Source organism: Sardina pilchardus, chromosome 10, assembly GCF_963854185.1.
Source record: "Sardina pilchardus chromosome 10, fSarPil1.1, whole genome shotgun sequence".
NCBI lineage: Eukaryota > Metazoa > Chordata > Actinopteri > Clupeiformes > Clupeidae > Sardina > Sardina pilchardus.
Window position 1 is genome coordinate 17,673,943 of NC_085003.1, and position 23,326 is coordinate 17,697,268.

General features: G+C 45.5%; 2 protein-coding genes across 3 annotated transcripts; both read left to right on the top strand.

Moving 5' to 3' along the window:
• The first annotated feature begins 858 nt into the window (after positions 1-858).
• On the top strand, positions 859-5,170 carry ifitm5 (interferon induced transmembrane protein 5). The gene is made up of 2 exons (XM_062548382.1): positions 859-2,303; positions 3,167-5,170. The coding sequence occupies exons 1-2, from the start codon at positions 2,103-2,105 to the stop codon at positions 3,392-3,394; spliced, it is 429 nt and encodes a 142-aa protein (XP_062404366.1). The 5' UTR covers positions 859-2,102; the 3' UTR covers positions 3,395-5,170.
• A 631-nt stretch (positions 5,171-5,801) lies between these two features.
• On the top strand, positions 5,802-12,599 carry LOC134093625 (uncharacterized oxidoreductase YjmC-like). Of its 2 annotated transcripts, none has more exons than XM_062546778.1 (11): positions 5,802-6,010; positions 8,443-8,575; positions 8,758-8,946; positions 9,041-9,102; positions 9,211-9,264; positions 9,462-9,560; positions 9,876-10,011; positions 11,002-11,120; positions 11,555-11,650; positions 11,768-11,878; positions 12,014-12,599. In XM_062546778.1, the coding sequence occupies exons 2-11, from the start codon at positions 8,473-8,475 to the stop codon at positions 12,074-12,076; spliced, it is 1,032 nt and encodes a 343-aa protein (XP_062402762.1). In that variant the 5' UTR covers positions 5,802-6,010; positions 8,443-8,472; the 3' UTR covers positions 12,077-12,599. The 2 variants fall into 2 exon arrangements, with proteins under 2 accessions (XP_062402762.1, XP_062402761.1); XM_062546777.1 differs by having other exon boundaries at positions 5,804-6,010; positions 8,427-8,575.
• The last annotated feature ends 10,727 nt before the right edge of the window (positions 12,600-23,326 follow it).

Sequence of the window (23,326 nt, forward strand, 5' to 3'; positions counted from 1 at the left end):
ACATACCAGGTTCTGGGTCTTTGAAAAAAATGGTCATGATCAATTGACAATTGCTTCTGTCATTTTAATTTCTGAAAAAGGAAGCAGAACTATGCCAACACCATGGGTGTCTTCCTGTTTTCACTGAGAGATTAGCCACAAACGGGCCCTTTGATCAACCATTCAACCTGCTGACTGAGAGGCAACAACTTTCTCCCTGATTGAATCATCTGTCATTGCCCAAAGACTCAGCAACATGGAATATGTACCATCAAACCAGGATCGGGTGCTATTGCAAGTCATCACCAAAGTGCCACACAACCAGGACGTCCATGTGGATATGCCGCCGGACCATATCATATGGTCAGTCTTCAATCTTGTATTCTGCTTCAACCCATGCTGTTTGGCGCTGATAGCCTTCTTCTTTTCCATAAAGGTGAATATCACAGATCATGTTAAAATCTAGAATATTCCAATATAATATTCCTGCTTTAATGACGAAACACTGGTTAGCACACTGGAAACAGATTTAGCAGATTATACAATTTAAAATTCCATTGAAATGAGGTCTTTTTTGAGTGGCTGCTATAGAATTATTTTTTGTTGTTATTTTTACTGACTACAAGTAGTCTAGGATTTTGAATTTCAAATTGTCAGTGTATCATTGGCTGAGATCAACTAGATTAAATTAAATGGCACTATGATATTACAAACAAAGTGTACAATCCTTTGTCTTGCAGTCACGGGACAGAAAAATGGTTGGGGACCTTGAGGGAGCTAGAAGTCTTGGATCCACTGCCTCCTGGCTGAACGTCCTTGCTATGTCCATAACTCTGTTTGTCATTGTCACAATGATCATCAAATACAATATGCCTTATTAGAATGTGTAGCTTAACCTTTTGTTAACAGACATTTAGTTCTAAATATAATTGTGAAAAATCTAAATTTGAGCACAAAGACATAATGAGTGGTTAATATTGTGGTGAACAGTGAACAGTGAAACAGTTCTGCAATCTTGTAATGTCCTCATTTCCTCTAGCACCATCAGTATGCCAAAGTTTGTGGTGTATTTCTAAATCATGCACAGCTAGTTAATGACACAAAGAATAAAAAATATGATGACAAATTATGCATATCCATCAGTACTCTAATCTCAAATCGGACCCCGTGGAAATAGTCCACAGAGTGCTTTTGTTACATGGCATAGCCACATTATAATGCCTTTATAATAAACAAACCACTTCACATTGCCAATTATATTGAAAAAAAGAAGTGCTGGAAGTGCTGTTTGATTGTAAATGATTAAAGAGACTTGTCATTCAATTAAGATTTCAAAGTTTTGTTGTATGATACTGTGATGCCTTAATGGTCTTAATATGTTGATGTTGTAGGCCTATGTGTAACATTTTCTAAGCCTACAATATAAAACTTGACATCAGTGTATCAATCACTACTGTCCACAAGAGGGCATTATTCACCCATTTTAAACCAGTCATGTTCAGTAGCACTTTTGTACTGTATTGAAAGCTCATCTGCATTGCAAAGCAAAATACACAACATCAACTGTACCTGTCTGTCTATAGACTAGCTACTCTGATATGCTACTTTAATTGCACACATTTCTAGATCGGAGTTCTGTCAAGGAATGCAACTTCATAAGGAGGACCATGTCCAGAAAACAAGTTGTGGCCCTGCAAGTGTTGCCATTCTTTCATTGATTTAATTTGTAAATAAATTCACGTGTTGACTTGAAATCTTATGTTTCACCCCAAAACTTTTCAATTTGTGTTGACTGTTACGGTAAAGAACACCCAGTGAATCCACCCTTGGGAGTCCATGTCACAGAGACCGGGAGGCATCCTGCCTCGCTCACCCTCTCATAGGCTTGACCACATAATCACTGGCCTTGCAGCCTTAGCCTGCGCCCTCTCCGTGTCACCACCCTTCAGCGTCTGGATAAAAGCTGGGCGCAGGGTGGGGGGAACCTCTCACTGGGATTTCTGCTGGAAGGGAACGCAGAGGGGCACAGGGCTTTCCGTAGTAGCATCTGCATTGTGAACCAGGACACCCCCTCAACAAAACGAAACACACACACACACACACACACACGAACACACAGCAGGATGGACGCCACTTACTACTCCTCCGACTGCACCCCGCTGACCAGCTGCAAGTCCGCCCGCAAGCCGGCAGGCTCCACGGCGGTGAACATGGGTCATGCTCCGAAGAGGCCCCCTAAGGACTACTTGCTCTGGTCTCTGTGCAACACCCTGTATGTCAACTTCTGCTGCCTGGGCTTCATGGCACTCATCTACTCCATCAAGGTGAGCTCTCTCTGCATGGCTGGGTCTACAGACTTGGGCATCTATCTATGACAATTTACTGGGAACAAATGCACATTCACATCATTCTTTCTCATTAGACTACAGAGAATGTACAATATATTCCGACCAACAGTGCATGAGAACTGTTCAAAACCTCTTTAAGCATCACTGAATATGAATTATATCTTTTCTGAGCCATGTCGTGCATTACAGTCACCATGTAAGATGGAATTGTTGATTCTGCACCACAGGAATGTGAGTGTGGATAGAGAACATGGTGAACACAGCGCCACGAGGGGGAAAAAAATCACATCCTCTCTGTAATAGTGTAGTGCTCAAATTAGAGACGTTTGCGCAGGTTTAAATATGGAGTAATTGGTATGTTGCTAATAGCTGATTAGAGGCAGCCCAGACACACTCCACTCCTGGCCCACGCTACAATAACACAGCGCCAGACTCAACTGAGCTCTCAGGAGAAGGGAAAATAGATCCACATGTCATTTCCTTGATCTCTATTTGCCATCACTCGTGCGGCACAGCCTTGGGCACGTACAGTGTTGACAGGGAATGGTCGTTTTTGGATATCTCATTTTCAACTGAGCGTGTTACTCTGGGTGTAGACATCAAATGTGGTGTTGTCGAGCAGACACGCAACGCGGTAGGATGTGTGACCTGATTTTGAAAGTGAAACATAATGTACCAGCTCAGCAGGTATCTTAGGCTAATAGTTGTCAGACTGGTTTGATATGAGAGCAAGTACAAATACATCCCTGGGGGCAATGTAAGCTGAATCATACTTTATGAGCTCACACCATTCTCAATACCTGCTTTGTGCACCTCTCCCCGCCCCCTTGTCTGTTCAGGCCCGGGACCAGAAGACCCTGGGAGACCTGCGGGCCGCACAGGAGTGCTCAGACAAGGCCAAGTGGTACAACATCCTGGCCTCGGGCTGGAACCTGCTGCTGCCCCTGCTCCTCCTGGGCCTGGTGGTGCTTCTGCTGGTGCACCTGGGCACCTCTGAGGGCTCCTTTGACTTCTTCGGAGAGGACGGCTTCCAGACCTTCATGAACCTCTTCAGCTTCAACTCGTGAGGTAGATCGAGACAGACAGATTTGCAGACGGTAGCACTCATGAACCAACCAAGCCTCCTCCTCACAATGGACACCTGCCCCTTCCACCAACATCTACATTTCTTTGAAGTGTAACTCCTTATCCTTAGTTTCCTCAAAGTAACTTGAGTATTACTTGACTTATTATTGTATTATTATTTTGTATTAAGATTACTAATAGCCTTTGGTAGAGCCTGATGATTTTCTTCACTCTCCTTTTGTGAAAAAAATGTGATCTGTGTGAAATAAAATATTTAATAATTATATGAGAATGATATAGTTTGGCTTTGCTTTAATGTTCAATTGCAATTGGGCAAAAAGGTGAGCTGTTCCAGCCAATCAAATAACATATAGACTACATGGACAAAAAGCTTGTTTTGGCTCTGTTCAGCCATATGTGTGAACATAACTGGATGAAAGGGCATTTTGCACAGGGGACATCACAGATCACGGACATTTATTTAATGGTCACTCGGGGGAAATGGTCATGCCAGCCTTTTCTCTCCTAGAGAAATACTTTTGGATTTCTTGCTCTCTCTCTCTCTGGTTTGGGTGACAAGTTCTTGCTCTAAAACTGCCACGTTGTAAGCTACTGTTCAAAAATCCTTTTCCATTCGTAACAGTGTACGTCAATGTAAACATTGCCTTGACTACGGGGAAAGACATCCAGAAATACCTCCAGAAACATGTCTGAGGGACCTGGCTGGGTTTGTGCGTCACAAGTTTGACTATGTTTTCCGAAAGTTGGCCTAATTGCCCACTTTTCTCTTTTCGAAAAAAAGACTGTTGTATTTTTTTTGTTGTTTTTTGGCGAGATGTTTAGCTAGTTTTCTCGTGTGCTGAATCAGCACTACCAACATGGCCACAGCATGTGTGGGCACTGACGGAGGAGAAAAAAACGCTCCAAGGGTATACAGCCAGACAACTAACACTTCTCATGAACAAGACACTGGCAGCCTACTCCTTCCAGTTCATCCTCCAGTCTCCCCATGTACATCATCAGAGAAGCTGAGGAGGTTGAGGAACACATGTAGCCCACTCCCCCCCCCCCAGCCTAGTCTCTCTTGTCTTTAATATTGACTCTCTGGAGTCACTCCCTGCATCCCACCCTTCATGGCACTGGCTATATTAGTGGCCACTGTTCAGCACGCTGCGATATTTATATGTGTCCAAATGACAGGCTCGTCTGCCAACTTTCTATTTTCTCCCACATAAGAGAGCGGTTGCAGATGTGGAGCGGAGGGTAGATTACAGAGGAGCCCAGATGCAGGGCTTTGAAACGGAGAGGGAGTGGCCTCTCCCACTGTAAGCGACAGCCACAGCGGTGGATGGTGCCTGGCGAGCTTATTACACACTACATCCTAGACGCCACACACACACACACACACACACACACACACACACACACACACACACACACACACACATACACACACTCAGAGAGAGAGAGAACTCATCCTTTCAGGTGGCTCATCCTAAAGTGGCTTCATAGGGAATTAAGTGTTTTGAGTGTGTTTCTGCATTGCTGATTGCTAAAAGCCATATTTAGTGTCAGCATTTTGAATTGGTTAGATGATTTTTGTTTTGATTAATGAAGCAATAAAGAGGTAATAAAATAATGCAATAAATGTCAATGGAACTGATAGAAAGCTGCAAGTTGTATTCACTATTTAATAACATGTTTAAATATAATTTTCACATTTTCCGATTCATAAATTATTTCTTTTAACTTTTCTCTAAAAATATACCTGCAAAGTGGCGTATTCAACAGGTTGGAGCATTTCATCTATTGTCTAATGTACTCTTAATTTTGTATGTCTCAATAAATATGGTAACATTAAAAACATTTAACATCAATGTTTTTTCCAGTGCATTTCACTTCACTCTAGGCTAGGCCTACTTCTAAAGTTGGTGGTAGGCCTACATGGAGCAACTTTCTGAGCAATGTTGCAGGACAATATTTATTATTCATTCATTCATTGTGGTTCTGGCACGTCATTTTCTTTTTTTTTTCAGAGAACTTTCTGCAAATTGTCGTGATCATCCAATCAGAATAAATGGAACTAGTTATGTGGTGGCCCACTCAAAAAGTTACCCCATGTAGCCTAGTCCCAGATTATAAGATTCCAATTGTTATTTTTGTAAGGATGATGATAGTGCTGAATATTCCATACGTGCCTCTTACATCTTGTTTATTGCTGGACTATACAATAGAGTAAAGTTTGAATTCAAGGTGCGCTGTAATTTGAGAGACGAAATGCACACAGATGAATAGTCTACATCAACTGCGCCTTGACACAGCCTAGGCCCCACTGACCCCCAGAGGTAGCATACCAAAGGTAACCCTGATACAAATATTGGCACAACAAAATGTTTTACCTAATAGGCTGCTGGCCCCGTGACATTGTCTTTCTGGAAATGCCGGTGGAGCTCGCACATGCTCTGCATGCTTTTATTCGCTAAATAGTTTAAAACCTGGCTGACTTGATCGTACTAGGTGTTTCCACCTTTAAACAGAGAGTGTCTGTCCGAAACGAAACCAGCTGGCATATATGACAAACAGGGAGCAGACACAGACAACAGCATGAGTATGACCAGGTACAGTAAATGATGTTGTTATGCATTTGTCCACAACATGGGACATCATTTCATAGAACTAGGCTACAGTCGAATAGGTTCCAGTCAATTTTTTTTTGTTGTTATCAATGTAGCTTTAAAACTGTATTTCGTCTAAAGTGTCCCTACATTCTTTAAGAACAGGTATACCATATCTGATGTTGCTAATTCCTAGTCCAAAAGCGATTAGCATATTTCTTTCATATTTTTTTTGTACAAAAGGACAGTAACGGACGTATTCATGTTTACACAGGCTTTTCTAAAGATCAGATTTGGTGTTTGTGATTCATTTTGTCCATGGACTATTGAACTGAACTGTGGTGCCTTCCCAGCTCAACAAAAAATAGAGTAAACATTGGCCTCGTTGGCCAAGCAATACATTTCTAAATTAATCTAGGGTTGATATAGAGTAGAGGTGTTCAGCTTACTTTCATAAAATAGTTTTAACTGTAATCCAGAAACCTCATAATTCCACCACAGCAATACAGTAAAGGTCACTTACCCCTTTAGGTTAACTCCTGGTCAACACACTGGTGAAACTATGTGTAAACCAAACACACATTTAGACTTTTTGCGTATCATCAGATTGATTGAGGAGCAGGTAGTCTTTTTTTATTATTATTAATCAGTCATGTAGTTAAAATGTTATGCTTGTCAGAGGTGCTGAATGTCATCATGCCTGGTGGCCTGAGCTCGCTCATGGTGGTTGCGGTGAGGAGGGGGGTGGGTAGCAGAGCTGCCTGTAGGGTGGATCACAAGCCCGTGGAACCCGCAGAGACAGATGTCTATATATGCACCCTAGTGAAGTATGGCCTGAAGGTATAATCATGTCTTGAGACTTTTTGGGAGACTCTTTTGCCCTTAATGATGCTTGGTCGTACAACATAAGTAATTTTGATGGGTGTTCCACCAGCCTCAAAGGTCCACAGACTACTGCAGTCTATATATTATGCTATACTACATTTTATAGTATCCTACACTTGCTGCTTAGATTATGTACTTTGAAGTGTGAAGGAGATGGTGAAATGCCATGGCAGATGGGCCATGAAGGCAGAGAATTTTTCAGCATAGTGTTCCATTCTTTTCAATGGATTGCTCCCAGGTTAGGGCATGCACACACACATGCGCACACACACGCACACACAGGCACACCCGCACGCACGCACGCACACACAGGCACACCCGCACGCACGCACGCACACACACACACACACACACACACACACACACACACACACACACACACACACACACACACACACACACACACACACACACACACACACACACACACACACACACACAGAGGGAGAGGCTTTCTTACTGTAACACCGTGTCTAAACTGAAGTGGTTCCCTGGTTTCCTGCAAACTGTGCATGGAACAGTGACAAATCTCTGGAAGTCATACAAAGCATCAGTGCTGCCCAGACATCATTGCTTTTGTAGCGCTGAAGTGGCACAAGACATTGTGGGCTTTGTGGGATACTGAATTTCAGGGTGTGTGTGTGTGTGGCTATGTGCTATAACCCAGTGGCATGTTTACACTTTGTTTCCTTTTTTTGTGCTTTCCTCTGCACCAGTGTTGTGATAGATAATACTTCTCACGCTGCACGCAAGCCTTTATGCATGCTGGCTTACTTTTCCTCCAGCCTGCTCTTACAGTAATTGAAGTGGTCTGGATGGCACAATGATGAAAACCTTTTGAGGCCTTTTTGGATTGCTGTTCAAGAGGGGCGTAGAGTTGACTCTCGTAGATATGCAATACAGTATAACAAGGCCCAAACAGCAGGGCCAACCCAAAGTGATGCAATTTAATCTTTTCTATGTCGTCCCTGGCCCTATGCAGTGTCGCCACTGTCCAAACACATCAGAGAAATCATATGCATCAACGAAAGACACACACAGGGCATTTCTTTTTAAGGCTTCACAAGCGTATCCGCAAAGCCATAGGAAGTGTACTGAACAATCATGTTCACTGCGTCTATTCGTGTTCAGTGTTGAATGACCTTAAAATAGCAGTCAACGCGATTGACACAAACGTCCTGAGGTAAAAAATAGTTTCCTTAACCCCGTCCCTGTTCTTTCTCTCAGATTCCCCTGTAATTAAAACAATACACTGGGTAGCCTACCTTCTTATATACAAAAGCCAGAGGACCAATAACTGGAGGCCTAGCGCTGTAAGTTAAGGCCCATGTAGTTATTATATGTGCATTATCATGCCTATTCCACCGAAGTCAAGGACTGGCCATAGAGCAGTTTACACTGATTTGATGAAATGTGGTGGTAGTACTGTAGGTAGCGAAGAGAAAGAAAACAGTACTGTCCATCATTTGGTCTCCCACGGATCCGGAGCAGCACATGAGCGAGCAGGTTAGTGAGGCCGTGTGTCCTCTCACAGGTGTCTTATTGCCCAGGCGGAGGTGCAGGCGTTCATCGAGCGGTGCATGCTGAGCGTGGGCACCAGACCCAGCCATGCCCGCAGCCTGGCAGAGGTGCTGGTGGAGGGAGACCGGAGAGGGCACTACAGCCACGGCCTCAACCGGATGGGTCAGTATGTGGTCTGTGGTTTTGTTTTTGATTTTGCCATGAAGACATTAAAACAAGAGAAGGATGTTGTACAGGCAAGGTTTGTCTAGTCCTCTAAACATTGCATTTGGATGATGTGCGGCTCCTATATGCATTGTCACATTTGATGCAGCACTGACTGTTCAGAGGATGTCATGTTATAGATGTGTACGTTAAGGAAGTCAAAGCGGGCATCTGCGCCAAGGACGGCGAGCCGGTCATCGAAAGGGAGACGGCGGCCACCGGTCTGGTGGACGGGAGGAACCTGCTGGGTCCGGTGGTAGGAAACTTCTGTATGAGCCTGGCCCTGCAGAAGGCCCGGGACGTGGGCATCGGCTGGGTGGTGGCACAAGGTACGTCAGTGGCCAGGGGCTCAGCCTCTCACTCGGCGTCAGCTGAATTTGTTCCCTGCAATTGAGCAATTCATCAATGGTCCTTTGCCTGCAGGCTCCAATCACTACGGCATCGCTGGTCACTACGCCATGCAGGCCGTGAAAGAGAACATGATCGTGAGTACAGCTGAAGTGTGTTTGCGGAGAGAGAGAGAGAGAGAGAGAGAGAGAGAGAGAGGTTTGGGTTTGGCCTTGTTATTTTTAACCAGCTTCAACTTCTGACAGGGCATGTCCTATACAAACACTTCTCCACTGGTGGTCCCTACCAGAGCTAAAGAGGTGAGCACTGAACCTAACAGGAATAAATGGCTTTCTGCTCTCAGGCCAATCAAACAAATCAAACAAAAATATGCCACTTTTTTAGTAAATGTTTTAGTGTTGGTATTGCCTAGTCCTCCTCCGTGACTTCTGCCTGGTTTTGTTGACTTCACCGGTGACTGTGTTTGACAGTTCTCCACCGCCCGTTTAATTTGCAGTGCACTCTTGGGACCAACCCCATCAGCGTAGCGGCTCCAGCTAAACACGGAGACAGCTTTGTGCTGGACATGGCGACGTCTGCAGTGGCGCTGGGAAAGGTGCCGTAAACACACAGCCTGTAGCGAAGCAAAGCATCACATCACGTCTCCTGTTACTTAGAATATAATACACAAACTACATTGTGCTAGAGATTGTATGGTTCACTCACTGCATGCCATGACCTGACAGTGTGTACTGTGTAGAATATATGTAACAAACACTAGATTTGAGCATGGCTGCTCATTATGTTGTATTTAGGTTTAGTTTTCTCTCTTTCTTGTGTGTGTGTGTGTGTGTGTGTGTGTGTGTGTGTGTGTGTGTGTGTGTGTGTGTGTGTGTGTTCTCAATTGACTGAGTGTTGACTTTGGCTGTAGGTGGAGCTCCACCACAGGAACGGTACCTCCATCCCAGAGGGCTGGGGCTGTGACTCAGAGGGCAAGCTGAGCACTGACCCTAGCAAGGTGCTGGATGGAGGCGGCCTGGTGCCCATTGGAGGGAGTGAGACCACAGGTCAGCAAGATATCAACGATATGTGCAGTCACACCAGCCATACTCTGAAATGAAATGAAATTAAGTGTGTGTGTGTGTGTGTGTGTGTGTGTGTGTGTGTGTGTGTGTGTGTGTGTGTGTGTGTGTGTGTGTGTGTGTGTGTGTGTGTGTGTGTGTGTGTGTGTGTGTGTGTGTATGTGTGTGTGTGTGTGTCTTGTTGTGTGGTAAATGTTGTCTGTTTGTTATTAAACTACACCCTGCCTATAGGTACTCCAGATGTAAAAGGCTAACTCTGGTACAATGCATCAAATGACAACATTTATGTTAGGAATTGTACATGGTCCCTAATGAATAAAATGAATAAATAAATGGATAAATAATCAAAAGCTGATAATGAAGCAACATGCTGCTCTTTGGTTATTGGATATAACTTTAGACATGCACAGCAGACATTAAGCTAACGATACGCAACGCATCTTTTAGAGCTATGTTGCCGGGCAGCGTTCCTGAGTATTGTGGTTCTGGCGGATTCCCATATTATATTGGGAATGTGCCATATTCCCTATTGATATTGGGCAACAATTATTTTTCTGAAGTGCTTTAATCATCGTTAGGCAAACTGTCATGATCATTTAATCAGATTAGATGGATGCAGTTGTGTGGTTGCCCATTGCACAAAAAGGGTGGTGTGTTGGTTTAGGTACGGAACACTGAAGGGGGGCCCTAGAGAGCACCTTTACATTATCGGGGGGGAGGCCCAGAATTATTGTCTGTCATAGGGTCCACATTTTCTAGCAGCGCCCCTAACCTTCTGCATCATCATCTCTCCACAACCATTGTCATGCAGTATGATCTTGTGCGTTTTGAAATACTTCAGTATTCAGGCATTTATTGTATTATAAGCAGATTTAAACGCGTTAATTAAATATTTATGCAAGAGAAATGTTGGTGTTTGCACAGGATGTTTGGAAATGATGTTTCTTTCCTTTGGTTGAACTTGTTTCATTTCAGGAGGATACAAGGGCTTTGGCTTGGGCCTGATGGTGGAGGTGTTCTGTGGAATGCTGGCAGGGTCTGACTACAGCCGCCACATTCGGACGTGGAGGGTGACGGATCGGGCTGCTAATCTGGTTTGTGTCCAGCCTCTCTATCTCACTGTAGAGTGTAATGCATTGAAAGCCCCCATACTCCTGCTTTGAGCACAGCAAGGCTGCTGGTTCCTCTAATGCACATATGGGCTGATGCTGCCCTCTGCTGGGGTTATAGACACGCAGCAGCTGTCTGCCCTGAGCCATAAATCTCCCTTTGTAATTACAGGTGTGCGAAGAACACAAAAAAGTATTATTTGCCTTAATAGTCTACATTGTATGTGTGTGTGTGTGTGTGTGTGTGTGTGTGTGTGTGTGTGTGTGTGTGTTTGGGTGGGGGCATAATAGGAGGTATTGCACCTCCTGAAACTATGTGGATATGTTTTTTAGAAAATAAAGTCTCTGAACAGCAGTTGTATAACCTCTCTCTCTCTCTCTCTCTCTCTCTCCCCCCTCCCTCCCTCCCTCCTTCCCAGGGTCAGTGTTTTGTAGTGATAAACCCAGAGAACTTTGCTCCAGGTTTCAACGACAGAATGTCAGACCTGCTGTCTTTACACAGACATTTGGAGCCTGTAAGTTGATGTATAATTTAACTCCTTTGGCTGTGTTAGGCTCTTCACCGTAACACGTTTAAGAGTTCAGCATTAGTAAAACACCACTCAAACATCACTGTGTTGACACCTTTGTAGGCCGAGGCTGAGCTGCCGGTTGTTGCGCCCGGAGATCCAGAGAGAATTCATATTGAAAAATGTAATTCTCTCGGTGGCATACCTTACCATCTCAGTGTGGTCAACTACATGGTAAGACATAGCAAAAACCTTTCTCTTTTCAGCTAGTGTCACCTTAGCAAAACATTTAAGTCAATGTAAAAAATAGTGCTAAATATTATGAAATGTCAATGTTCTTGTTAATGGATCCTCTCGATTGTTTTCCAGAATACTTTCGCCGAAAGCATAGGGGTCAGTCCCCTGCTCTCAGTGGACAAGGTGATTGAATAACAACTGATTGGCTGGAGTGTTAGCTCAAGTCCTGCACTTTGCACGATGAGGCTTGAAAAAGGTGACCTGTCCTCATCAAGGAGAAGCCAAAGGTGGGCTCAGTTATGTGCTGTAGAAGAATGTCCTCACCCTCTTTCCTCAGGATGACCATCTTTAAAGAGAGTTATAAAGACTTATGATATGGGAAACTGTAGGATGCAGTATATGCACATATGAATTTATGGACAAACGGGTAGTTTCAGTGTTTTTAATCTTAGCTCAGATATGCTAATTTGAAATAATCTTTTACACTGGAGCCACAGGGTATTTTAAGGATTTGAAGATAGAAATGATTTTATATGTAATAAAAATTAAAATATATGATTTATTCATATGCAATATCACACATTATTGGTGCTACACCACAGTAGGTGACACTGTGGTAATTTATTTTAGGGCATTCAGTTCGCTTCAGATCTCAGGACAAAAATGTATCTGTAAAACATTCAACGATGAAATAAAACATTTTAAGATTTCCTTAAAAGCCAAGACTCATAACTCTTACAAAAACCAACCAGTAAAATGTCCTTAATTTTTTTCTACCTTTGTTGATATGCCATATTCCAATTTCTTTGGATTTCTGTAAGTATTGTCACGAGTCATCACTGATATTTTTGAGAAACATTAGATATATGCATTCAATTCAATTCATCTGATTGTGTGAGAGTTTCAGTGTTTGAGTGTGGATAGTTAAGGTTATCTATAGGCAGATGGTTGTTTTGAAGCTACACTAGATTGAAATCAAATATATTTGTTAAGTTAAATCATATGGTCAGTGGGTGTCATTGACATATACTGAAGATTTGTAATTTGACTGGTACTGTTTTAGGACACAAGGGGGAGACAAAGATCCACAGTTGAACACCTAAACCTTTTATTACTATGACACGATCACTTACATTCTATATTTCAACAGTCCTAAATGGTTAAACGTTTTGCTTTTAAACTGCATTTGTGTTACAACCAACTTCAACTATGTTAGCGCAAGCAAGAACATACAGTGTTAAAGTAAACACACTCCATATAAAACAAACCTCTTGTTAAGTGGTTGGTTTTAGGTCCCCCTTTAGACGAGTCGAGCTTTTGCCAAACAAAGCCAAAGGAGACATTTAATGATAAGATCAGTAAGGATGGTCTTGTTCTGTGGCGCTGGTCAAAGTGTGCTGAGGAAATGAGGCTTCTAGGGCCTGTAATTAGGACTGGATGGGGAGGAGACGCCAGGGGCACTCAGGCAAACTGCAAACTCATCCCCCTGGGCAGCACATCACATCACATCACATCACACTCTGTGGAGCCCCGCTAAACACTAGTATCTGTACCATAGGGTCCGACCGTGCCAAACCACCTCAAAATCCCACACGACCCTCTCAGTTTCTGTCAAAATGGTGTCCAGACTATAGAAATGGACACATCACAGGCTACACACTGAAAGTACACTAAACAAATATAAAACATAGCATTGTTATGGAACCCTCACATAGGTTTTTTTCTGCTGCACTGTACTGTTGCATTTTTTACATTTAGTTTTCAACCTTAACACTGGTGTTGAGGATATCAGAATTATATTTTCCATTGAACTGTTGTGACAATTGGTCTTGTTTTATTAAGATTAATACTGTAGTGATTCCTTATGCTTGCAACTTTGAAATGATAGTAAGACTCAGCCACTTCTACTGTCGGCCTAGATCGGTTTACAGGTCCAGTAAGATTCCGATTGAACTATTCCGTATGAAAGATTTGTGGCATCCATTCTATTACGATTAGGAAGTTATAGGCGCTCTAGAATCTTTGATCGGAATAGCGGAATAGCTTGAGAAGCAACAGCAAGCAACCTTATTGGCCGTATGGCTGTTCAATCAAAAAAATAAATGAATACCCCACCCCTTTCATTCCAATTAAAATTGTAATTGGATCAGCAGTTTTATTCAAAGTGTCCATATATCATTTTCATACCAATTGAGCCATTATTCTAATCAGATTAAAGCGTCCCTGTTAACCCACCTGATATCAAACAGATATTGTGTTGCAGAGAACGTTTGGGTCTTCTGTGTGATCTGACCTGACCTCTGTGGAGAGGAGGACCTGCCTGTGGGCCATAGGCCAGCTGAGCAGTGTGATATGTAAATCATGATGATGGTTTCCCTGATTAAATCAGAATGTCAATGGAGTCCACAGAGGTCAGTCCTTCATTTGCTTGATATGTATAACATCTGCATCTATTCATTTAGGACATCCTTTCATCCACAGTAACTGACAGTACAGATAAGCATCCGTGTTACTTTGAAACCGTGACCTCAGTGTAGCGCTCTGTGATCTTTGGTTTTAACACCTTGTTTGCCGGTTGAGTCACAGAAACAACATGCAGAGGAATAACATGCAGAGAAATAAAGATGACAATAAGATGAGATAAATGACACAAACTGAAGTAGGAACAGTAAGGTTTTCTGGATTTTAACCATTTTCATTGATCATTGATAACATAAGCATGATTGCATGAACTGCTTTTTAAAATGTATTTAAATCAAGGCGGAGTGTTGTTCAATAGACACATTTAGCTCAGCTCCGGCCCACACCACCCCCAGACGTGGCCCAGGACGGGCTGCCCTTGAGCTCTGCTGGGCCGGATCTTGGAGTGGTGGCCGCGGCAGATGCCTCCTCATCTGAGAGGCCTAATTCCCTCTGCGCTAATACCTCGCCTTTCACAAGGAGACGCAGCCTTCACAGTCAGAGGGGCAGAGACAAAAGGGGAAGAAATCAGAAAATCAATCCCTCCCTGAGCTGTGAAGGGAAAAAATGGGGGAAAGCGCAGCGGTGATCGAGCCGCCGAGAGCAGTGGGGAGGGACAGGGATTAGGGGCCCGGGGGGGGGCAGGAGGACCAGGGAGAGCCGTGCTGCTGCCGGTGGTGGTGGATGGTGTTGCTTGGTGAAGGTGGTGGTGCGGGTGGGGGTGGTGGGGGTGGTGGTGTCTGTCCCGGACGTCCAGGCGACGTGTGATGGCTCCGCACACACACGTCGGGTCAGACGGGCCGCGGCCGGTGGATTAGGGCAGATTCTGCCCCCTCGTTAGACAGAAACGCAGGCAGAGAGAGAGAGAGGGGGGCCCTGGGCCCTGCCCCTGCCCTGGCCCTAATCTGCCAGACAGAGAGGCTGGCCGTGAGCAGGGCCCGGTGGGGATTTGGAGCGGGCAGGCCTGCTGCAGGACCGCAGTGCCCAGTGTGGCCCCAAGTGGAGCGGGGGGGATTAACGGGCCGGTGACAGGTGTCCCTCTTTGTGAGACGTCAATGGGACATCCTGTGAGGTATTGAATGTAGATAGATGTAATAAGGGGGACAGCCAGTTGGGGATCCATTTGACACAGCCTGAACTCCCACTGCTTTAGAGAACAGTCGATTCGCTGCTCTAATCTCTAATAGGCAGACACACACACACACACACACACACACACACACACACACACACACACACACACACACACACACACAAACACACATACACACACTGAGAGAAAGAGAGCCATTATTTTCTTAATGAGTAAATGTTTGTTTGCCGCACACTTCTACAGGCATGACATTGTCCCCGTTCATGCCATGATAAATTCAGAGAATGAGTGAAGGAGGACATAGCTGCTTGCTGCTGTGCCTGGTTTAACATTTGAATACTCATATTTAGAGTTTTCTTTGAAGGGATGTAGCTTGCATGAGTCAGAGTAAAAGCAGCAGCCTGTTGAAGGTTTGATGAAAGGGTGGGCCTGCTGGCCCTGGACAGGATGGGTTGGTTCCATGCCGGTCAGGCAGGCAGATGGCCCCAGTGGGAGAGGGCCACAGTAGCCCTGGACTCTCGGGGAGCTGTGATCTCACACACATGCTCCCTCGGCCCGGCCCGGCCGGAGAGAGGTGGGTCGTGGTGGTGGCAGCTCCGTCGTCATCGCACCCCCTGCCAGGAAATGACACCGTGGCTGTGTTCCTGAGGAGCCTCCCATGTCTCGGCACACACACACGCACACACACACACACACACACACACACACTCACACACAGACACACCAAGGGTGTGAGGCTGGCCAGTTGGTAATCACTCAGCTTAGCGCTCCTCTTTGCCACCGTCGGTGGAGTTTAGGCCCAGATTAGGCGGCGTAAGAGAGTGGGCTTCTAATCGTGGGGGGCTCTGAAATGCTGATCAGAGGGTGGGCCGGTCGCTCCAAGGGCTCCAGGAGCTCAGAGGAAGGGTGCTGCACCGTGGGTGGCTAACGGAGGCAACCTGGCCTGGTTCTTTTCATGTCCCCACTCTCTTTCTCTCTCTTCAAGGAACAAGTCCACCCATATTAAAAACAAAATGGGTGTGGTGGACTTGGGGCTGCCCTTGTGTGTGTGTGTGTGTGTGTGTGTATGCGTGTGTGTGTTTAGGAGGATCTAAGCATGGCTGCCTGTAAGATCAAAACAGACGAGGGAAGGAGGAAGGAGGAGAAGAAGAAGGGGGGGAACAGGGAGAGGAGGGGGAGAAGAGAGGAGGGAGGGCTGAGGGGAGGACTGGCAGCCTGCTCCCCTGCTGGGCCTTTAATGAAGTGAAGCCATTTCCTCTATTGTGCCTCACAGCTGTTGTCCCAACAAAGCCAGATATTGCCTGGCCCATTGTTCTCCGAGTAATGACCCAGCAGCCCACTTTTTGGCCGAGTGTTGGGGAATGCCCCAGAAGCCTTCCCAAAAATCCCTCGGCTTGAACTTTGGCACCGTCGCGGAAAAATAAACAGCTCCCCTCGACACGGACAGTGCTCCAGATTTTGGGCTCAGAGTGTCGTTTTATCACCGCTTGTCTCTTTGTGGGGAGGTTTTGGGGATTGTTTGCTAAAGACCAGGCACAATTAGCAGAGATGATCATCTTCAGCAGGACCCCACACTTGGAAAAGGCGGCACAATGGCTTGACACTAATGTGCCAACAACCCAGGCCAACTGTTGGCCACCATTTACGCCTTGCGTTATGCAGGAATGGTTGTCCCGTGGTTTTCTTCATATTAAATGTGGGCTTGGTGGCTAGGGCAGCAGGCATAGCTGCTGTTGCTGTTACTGCAGCTTTTCTTCTCCACAGATATATAGCCTGGAGCCCTGTTTTGGTGACCTCTGCTCAACTCACTTTTGGGCTAGCTCTTGCTAACTAAATCATGCACACATCTGCTCCTTGTTTAGCGTTTCTGCCTTAGCGCAGCTGTTCTTAATTAAAACTCAGCTCGAAAGACTTTGGCCCCAACACACTTTATTGTGCAAGCAAGTCGAGGAATGGCTGCAGAAATAGCTTGGTGAAGTAATATTTATGTTCGAAAGCTGAATGCTCAGCAGCTTGCGCATCTTGATCTCAGTCTACAAATAAACTTGGCTGACTTTTCCCTCCAATTTTCACCTCATGCTGTTTTGCTGCCCTTTTGGGTCTTTGTAGTCACATATGGGGGGAAATTGAGTTGAGTTTGAATGTTAAAGTTATGTTATTTACACAATTAAATAAAACACCAATGAAGGAAGGTACTTATCTTGATAATCCCAGTGAAATGCTCTTAAAGGCTGTTCTGTTTGTGATGGGGGGTTTTTTTGCCCACCAAGGTTGATTTGTTAGTGATTTGGGTAAACAGGTTTGGTTGTTGATTGGCTGCTGGGTAAATTCCCCTTCCTATAACACTTCACATCTCTCCTGTGTATATTTGAAATTAGACTTAGTTTTTTAGAATTAGCATTGTTTACAAGTAGTTAGCACTCTCAATCCATGATCAGGGTGTAAGTGACACTTTATTCGCTAATCTGAAATGTCACAGGAGAAGCTGAGGAGGAAGGTGTGAGGCAGTGGAACAGATGGGCATTTGTTGAAGGAAGTGACATGAGGTTCTGAAACAGAGGCGTCGGGACGGTGCAGTGTAAGTTTGGACACCCCAGGTGAACAAAATGCTTTCTAAACAACAGGGATACTGCTGGGATCCATCAGGATGTGCTACTATCTCTTAGCAGCTAGTTAGACCTCCATTACTACCGCATAGAAAGTGCCACACACCAACCATTTGCAAATCAGGACACCTCTTCAGCCACTTATAAGAAAAGATCTACATCTGGCAATCTAGATAAATATGAGTGATTTTATCATCAGTAGATTTTCCAGGGGCCACCTTTAAGGCCTCCTCTAAGTAACTTTGCCCTTTACACAGCCCCCATTTGAATCTTAATGTGCCGGCGCTTTGGTCCATTGTCATTCTTGACTCAGCATCAGAGGATAAACATTTTCCCTCTTTACAGTAGGGCTCTGTAAATGTGCTCACTGAATTCAGTTCCTCAGCCTTTGTGCTTAGGCTAATTTGGACTTCAGGCAGCGGCAGAGTGCTTTGCTGCAGGGCAGAGAGAGAGAGGAGGGTCTGTCATCACTCTCCTGAGTCTCTCTTGCATCTTCTACCTTGACTAAACCCCCCCAAACACACACACACATACACACACACACACTCACACACCTCCCTCCCCACCTCGTCTGTGTCTAAGGGTCAACAAAGCCAGCTGTCGCACTCAGCAGGAGCGGCCAAAGGGGACGTGTTTGACGCGGACAGGTGAGGAGCAGAGGGCGCCCTCCCTTATGTCCTCCAAGTCCTCCGATTGTTTTGCCTTTTTAATGGTAGCCTGTTGCTATAACCCACTGATAGACAGGCCCAGCTGAACTGCGTTGGGCCCCCCCTCACGCTGTAGTGACATGGGGGGATGGGGCGAGGTGGTTGGGGTATCTGGAAAGATGATCAGAGTTAAGTTCTTTTTTTCACTTCATTAATTCATTTGTTGGCCTGATTCTCCTTCTTTTATAGTTACCTAAATAATAACCAAATATTTTCATGCATAAGACTTTCTTTCCTTTCTGTATTCTTATCCATAACTGTTAGTCTGTATCATTCACCCCATGGAGACACAAGGCCGTATAAAAAAGCTCTGTTGTCTCAGTCATTATTGAAGTTGGCCTCAAGCCATGTATTTGCAGTACGTACGTGTGTTATTTATGGGACTGTGCCACCTGTATGAGAGGCTTTTATGGCCATACAGGCCATCTGAATGTACCAGAACGTGTGTGTTTACTCAGCTTCAGACACATCGTGGCATTATTCCCGCCACGTCCTGGATCCTGATGGGCTTCCCAGCCATTCTCCATCTGTGTCTCCCCCTCCATCCCTCCCTCTCTCTCTTTCTCTCTCTTTCTCTCTCTCTCTCTCTCACACTCTCTCTCTCTCTCTATCTGCGCTGTGCTCTAAGCCATGGGCACAGCCACACACACCTTCTCCAACACAATCCCACTCATCTCCCAGCAGGAAGATCTTTGGTTAAGTTCTTGTCCTCTACGTTGAGGGCTCTCAGAAGTAAGGTAAACCCAACTGAGGGGTGAGTGTTTACCCAGTTGTGGGGATGCAGGGGTATCACTCTGCATGAATAAAGAGATGATACCGGGTCTTTTCTTGGGGGGGGGGGGGGGGGGGGGGGGAGGGAGGGGGGGGGGGTGGCCATGTGTCGCCTGTGTGTGTCTGTCACAAGGGCCCAAAGGACACTGTGACCAAAGGGATGTGCTCGCTCAGGTTACCCTCTCCCTGTTTCTTCAGTTGCATTTAGGCACGAGTGGGCAGGGGCAGAGGATATGGAAACTGTTTGGCCAAGGAGGGAGATTGGATGCAGGTCGTGTTTCGGCTCTCATTTCCTCCTTGGGTGGGAGCTTGACGGTGTGTGTGTGTGAGGGGGGGGGGGGGGGTCTGACATTGGGTCCACCTGCTTGGTCATTCATGGCACTAAAGAGAGCCACATATTATGTGTTCTAATCAGAATAGAATCTAGCAAACCGTACCTAAGGTAATGAAGTGCTTTTTCCAGTCTGTAGGTGGATTGTATTTTATCCCAATGTGATGGTTCAGTGACTTTTTCTTTTTCCTTGATTTGATTTTCCTGTCATGTCATTTTCAGGATTAAACTATTGTTTGTTCTCAGCCTGGAAGAGAAACGTATTTTTGCAAGGTTGGCTGTACCATCAATTCAACTGACAAAACAAAAAACGTCATGAAGAGCTGTCAAGTCGAATACGCAGCTTTTCGGGAGACGTTAATGTGCAGCAAAGGCCAATAAACGTTCAGAGCCCAATCGTTTGCTCAGCCGTGACGAGACTTTCCACTTGCGCATACTGAAAGCTGACAGGCTCATTAGTGGCTAGCACTTCCGCTCATTGTCTCCCGGTGTGTGCGGAGGTGTCTGCGCCGGGTGGTAGTGTGTAGTCCTCCGTATGGGTGGAGGTTGTCGTGGGAGGATGTCAGCTGGTGGGTACATACAGTAGGGATCCGGTCGGCCCCCTCTCGCGGTCCGGCCCGGCTCTCCCACTGCTAGCCGGGAGCTGGACAGCTGGTGGGCCGTGAGCAGCCCGGCTGTGTGGTGGCTGGGAAACCCCACGGACATGGCGACTCAGGAAAGCCTTGCATCTGCTGCACCCCATCCTCCTCCTCCTCCTCTCTCTCCCCCTCCTAATTTGCCTCCTTCCTCCTCCTCCTCCTCCTCCTTCCCCCTCTCTCCCCCTCTCTCTTCCCCTCTTCCCCTCCTCCCTCTCTCCCTCTCCCTCTCTCTTCCCCTCCTCCCTCTCTCCTTCTCCCTCTCGGTTGTCAGCTGAGAGCTGTGAGGGGACAGCTGGTCAGTGTTGATCTGGAGCCTCTGACATCACACATCAGCACCCAAAACAGAGGGAACCCCACAGCACTCACACAGCACACACACACACACACACACACACAGAGAGAGAGAGAGAGAGAGACATACACACACACAGAGAGAGACATACACAGGGAGAGGTAAACCAGCAGGCCTGTGTTATGTCTCAGATAAAAGTGTTTTTCCAAAGGCATCAGCACTTCATTGACACTGTGCATTCAGCATTTAATGGGTGCTACATAATAACTACATAAATATTACATTTTAGACATCTAGACATTAGACATTACAGATTTATGACATGAAACTAATCTCTTCAGACCATGTGTGTAGCCCTTTAAAGTTCTGATTTATTGTAAGTTATTTTAATATGTAAAGAAGCATTTCTCCATTACTCTTATCAATGACTATTCACTTATTCTTTCAATAAAGGGCTTGACAACTATGCTGGTATCCACCCACACACACACACACCCGCGCGCACACACTCACACACACACACACACTTACAAGTTTTACAGCCTTTAGTTCATCCCATTTATCTCCCCGTCTCCGTGGAAACGGCATCCCAAGGCTCATTAAGTCACCATCTCGGGGAGGAGAAGGCCACGCCAAGGCGCCGTGTAAACGGTTGTAAAACAGGCAGTTCGGCTAATTGTAGCTTAGCGCGGGGCTTTGGCGCCAGCGGACGACTGCTGAATCCGAGGCAAAGTTGGCGCCGGGTCACCTCAGAGGGGAGAGGGGACTGGGCAGGGGTTCTGGGAAGGGGCTGAAGGAGTCCAAGGCAAGGCAGCTGGCCCTCCAGTCCCTGTCTTGGGTCTTTGACGGGGGGAAAAAGACGTTATGCCTGCCAATATTTGTTTTTCTTTTATGACAGAAGTACGTTGGAATTTAGACTCTTCGGACTTCTGCCAGAGGGGTGCTTGGGCTGTGTTGTGGTAAACAGTTGAGGGCCAGGCTGTGTGTGATGTGTTAGAGAAAAAGAGACACAGAGAGAGAGTAAACACACTAATCTGAGATGTCTTATTAAAATTGGATTGACAATACAGTGGTTAGGAAGCTAACGTGTCTTTTATACTCTGTTGCCCCATCAAAATATTGTCCTACACTCTTTTGGCAGTTGATCAGCAGCTTTTAAACAAAAGACAGTTGTGAGCTTCATTTTTAACAACTGAGGCCAGAATGGAAGACAAGTCAGAACTCAAAACCATAATGTAACAATGAACGTCACAACAGAACAAGTGTCCAGCACGGACGTTGAAACAACCCTTTTCCAAATGGCCACTCTAGCCTTAGTAGTGTATAAACACTCACTCCAGGGTAAAATGACCCAGTAAAATAACTCAACCACAGCGGAGCTGAGGGTGGGATCCCTGCTCTCTGCTCCCCCATCTGCCCGCTAATTCAGAGTGTCCTGTCCAGCCATTACCCTCCTATTACTTTCGGGTAAGTGGCAGCAGTCCATCTGCTCATATGTAAAGGTCACCAATGTCCATTGATCCATTATTGATTTATTAAATTACTTAATTTTAATGAAGGTTAATTAAGATTTTGTCTTGCTAATTGTACTGAGCTAATTTAATCTATCGCTTTATTCAGACAGAGTCATGATGCGGTGGGACAGCTAGGCTTCATTTGCAGGGTGAGGGGGGGTGGGACAATGGGAGACAGATGACTGGTCCTGACACTTAACCAGGCAAAGCTTTTTTAGGGTCATCCCCTCTCTGACAGGGCGCTTCAATGTGAATTATGTAATTAGTAATTAAAGGAACTCAGTCTGACCTTTAGGGGTAGGGATTTAATTAAAACCTGAGCACTTAGATTGTTGAACACCTTTGCCCGAAGAAGCCATTTCTTTTGCTTCCAAACTGAAACAAAAGAGTTCACAATGAACTAGGTTTTTTTTTTTTGTAACTTTTTTTGCATCAAGTTAACAGAATCCTTCCTTGAAATCGGCATCTCTTTCCCACACTGGTCCAGTGACACATAGTGTTGTCTGTTTGTCCTTTCCCGTATCTCGCCACAGTGTTGCTGGCACGACCCATTACCTCAGCTGGTTACTGTTTCATGAGCCACGGCTCGGATTGTTCCCATTTCCAGTGAAGCAAGGGGATGGATTTCAGTGTCCCCCATTTAATCCCGGGAGCCCAAAACAACAAAATAGCCCTTCCCTAAACAAACAGCAAAGCCCTGTGGGATGCTTTCTCACATTCTCGCACACACACGTGCTCCGGCTTCGGCCAGGTGACGCTCTCCTCCTGGCTTGATAGGTAATCTCTTCCTGTGAAATCTGTGCTGGACCCCAGGATTAGATAATGTCCCTTCTCTCTTATCTCCACTGTGAGAAATCTCCTGAGAGGCCTGCTTTTGATGGGAGAAGGTTCCAGAGCATGCCTCAGGCAATGCTAAACTGTTGTGGCTGTGGTTTATGTCATTATGAGGATTCAGAAATGATGTAACTTTGCTGCAACATGACACATCTTTTTCATCTTGTGTGTATGCAAATATTGGTATGTGAGTCACTGG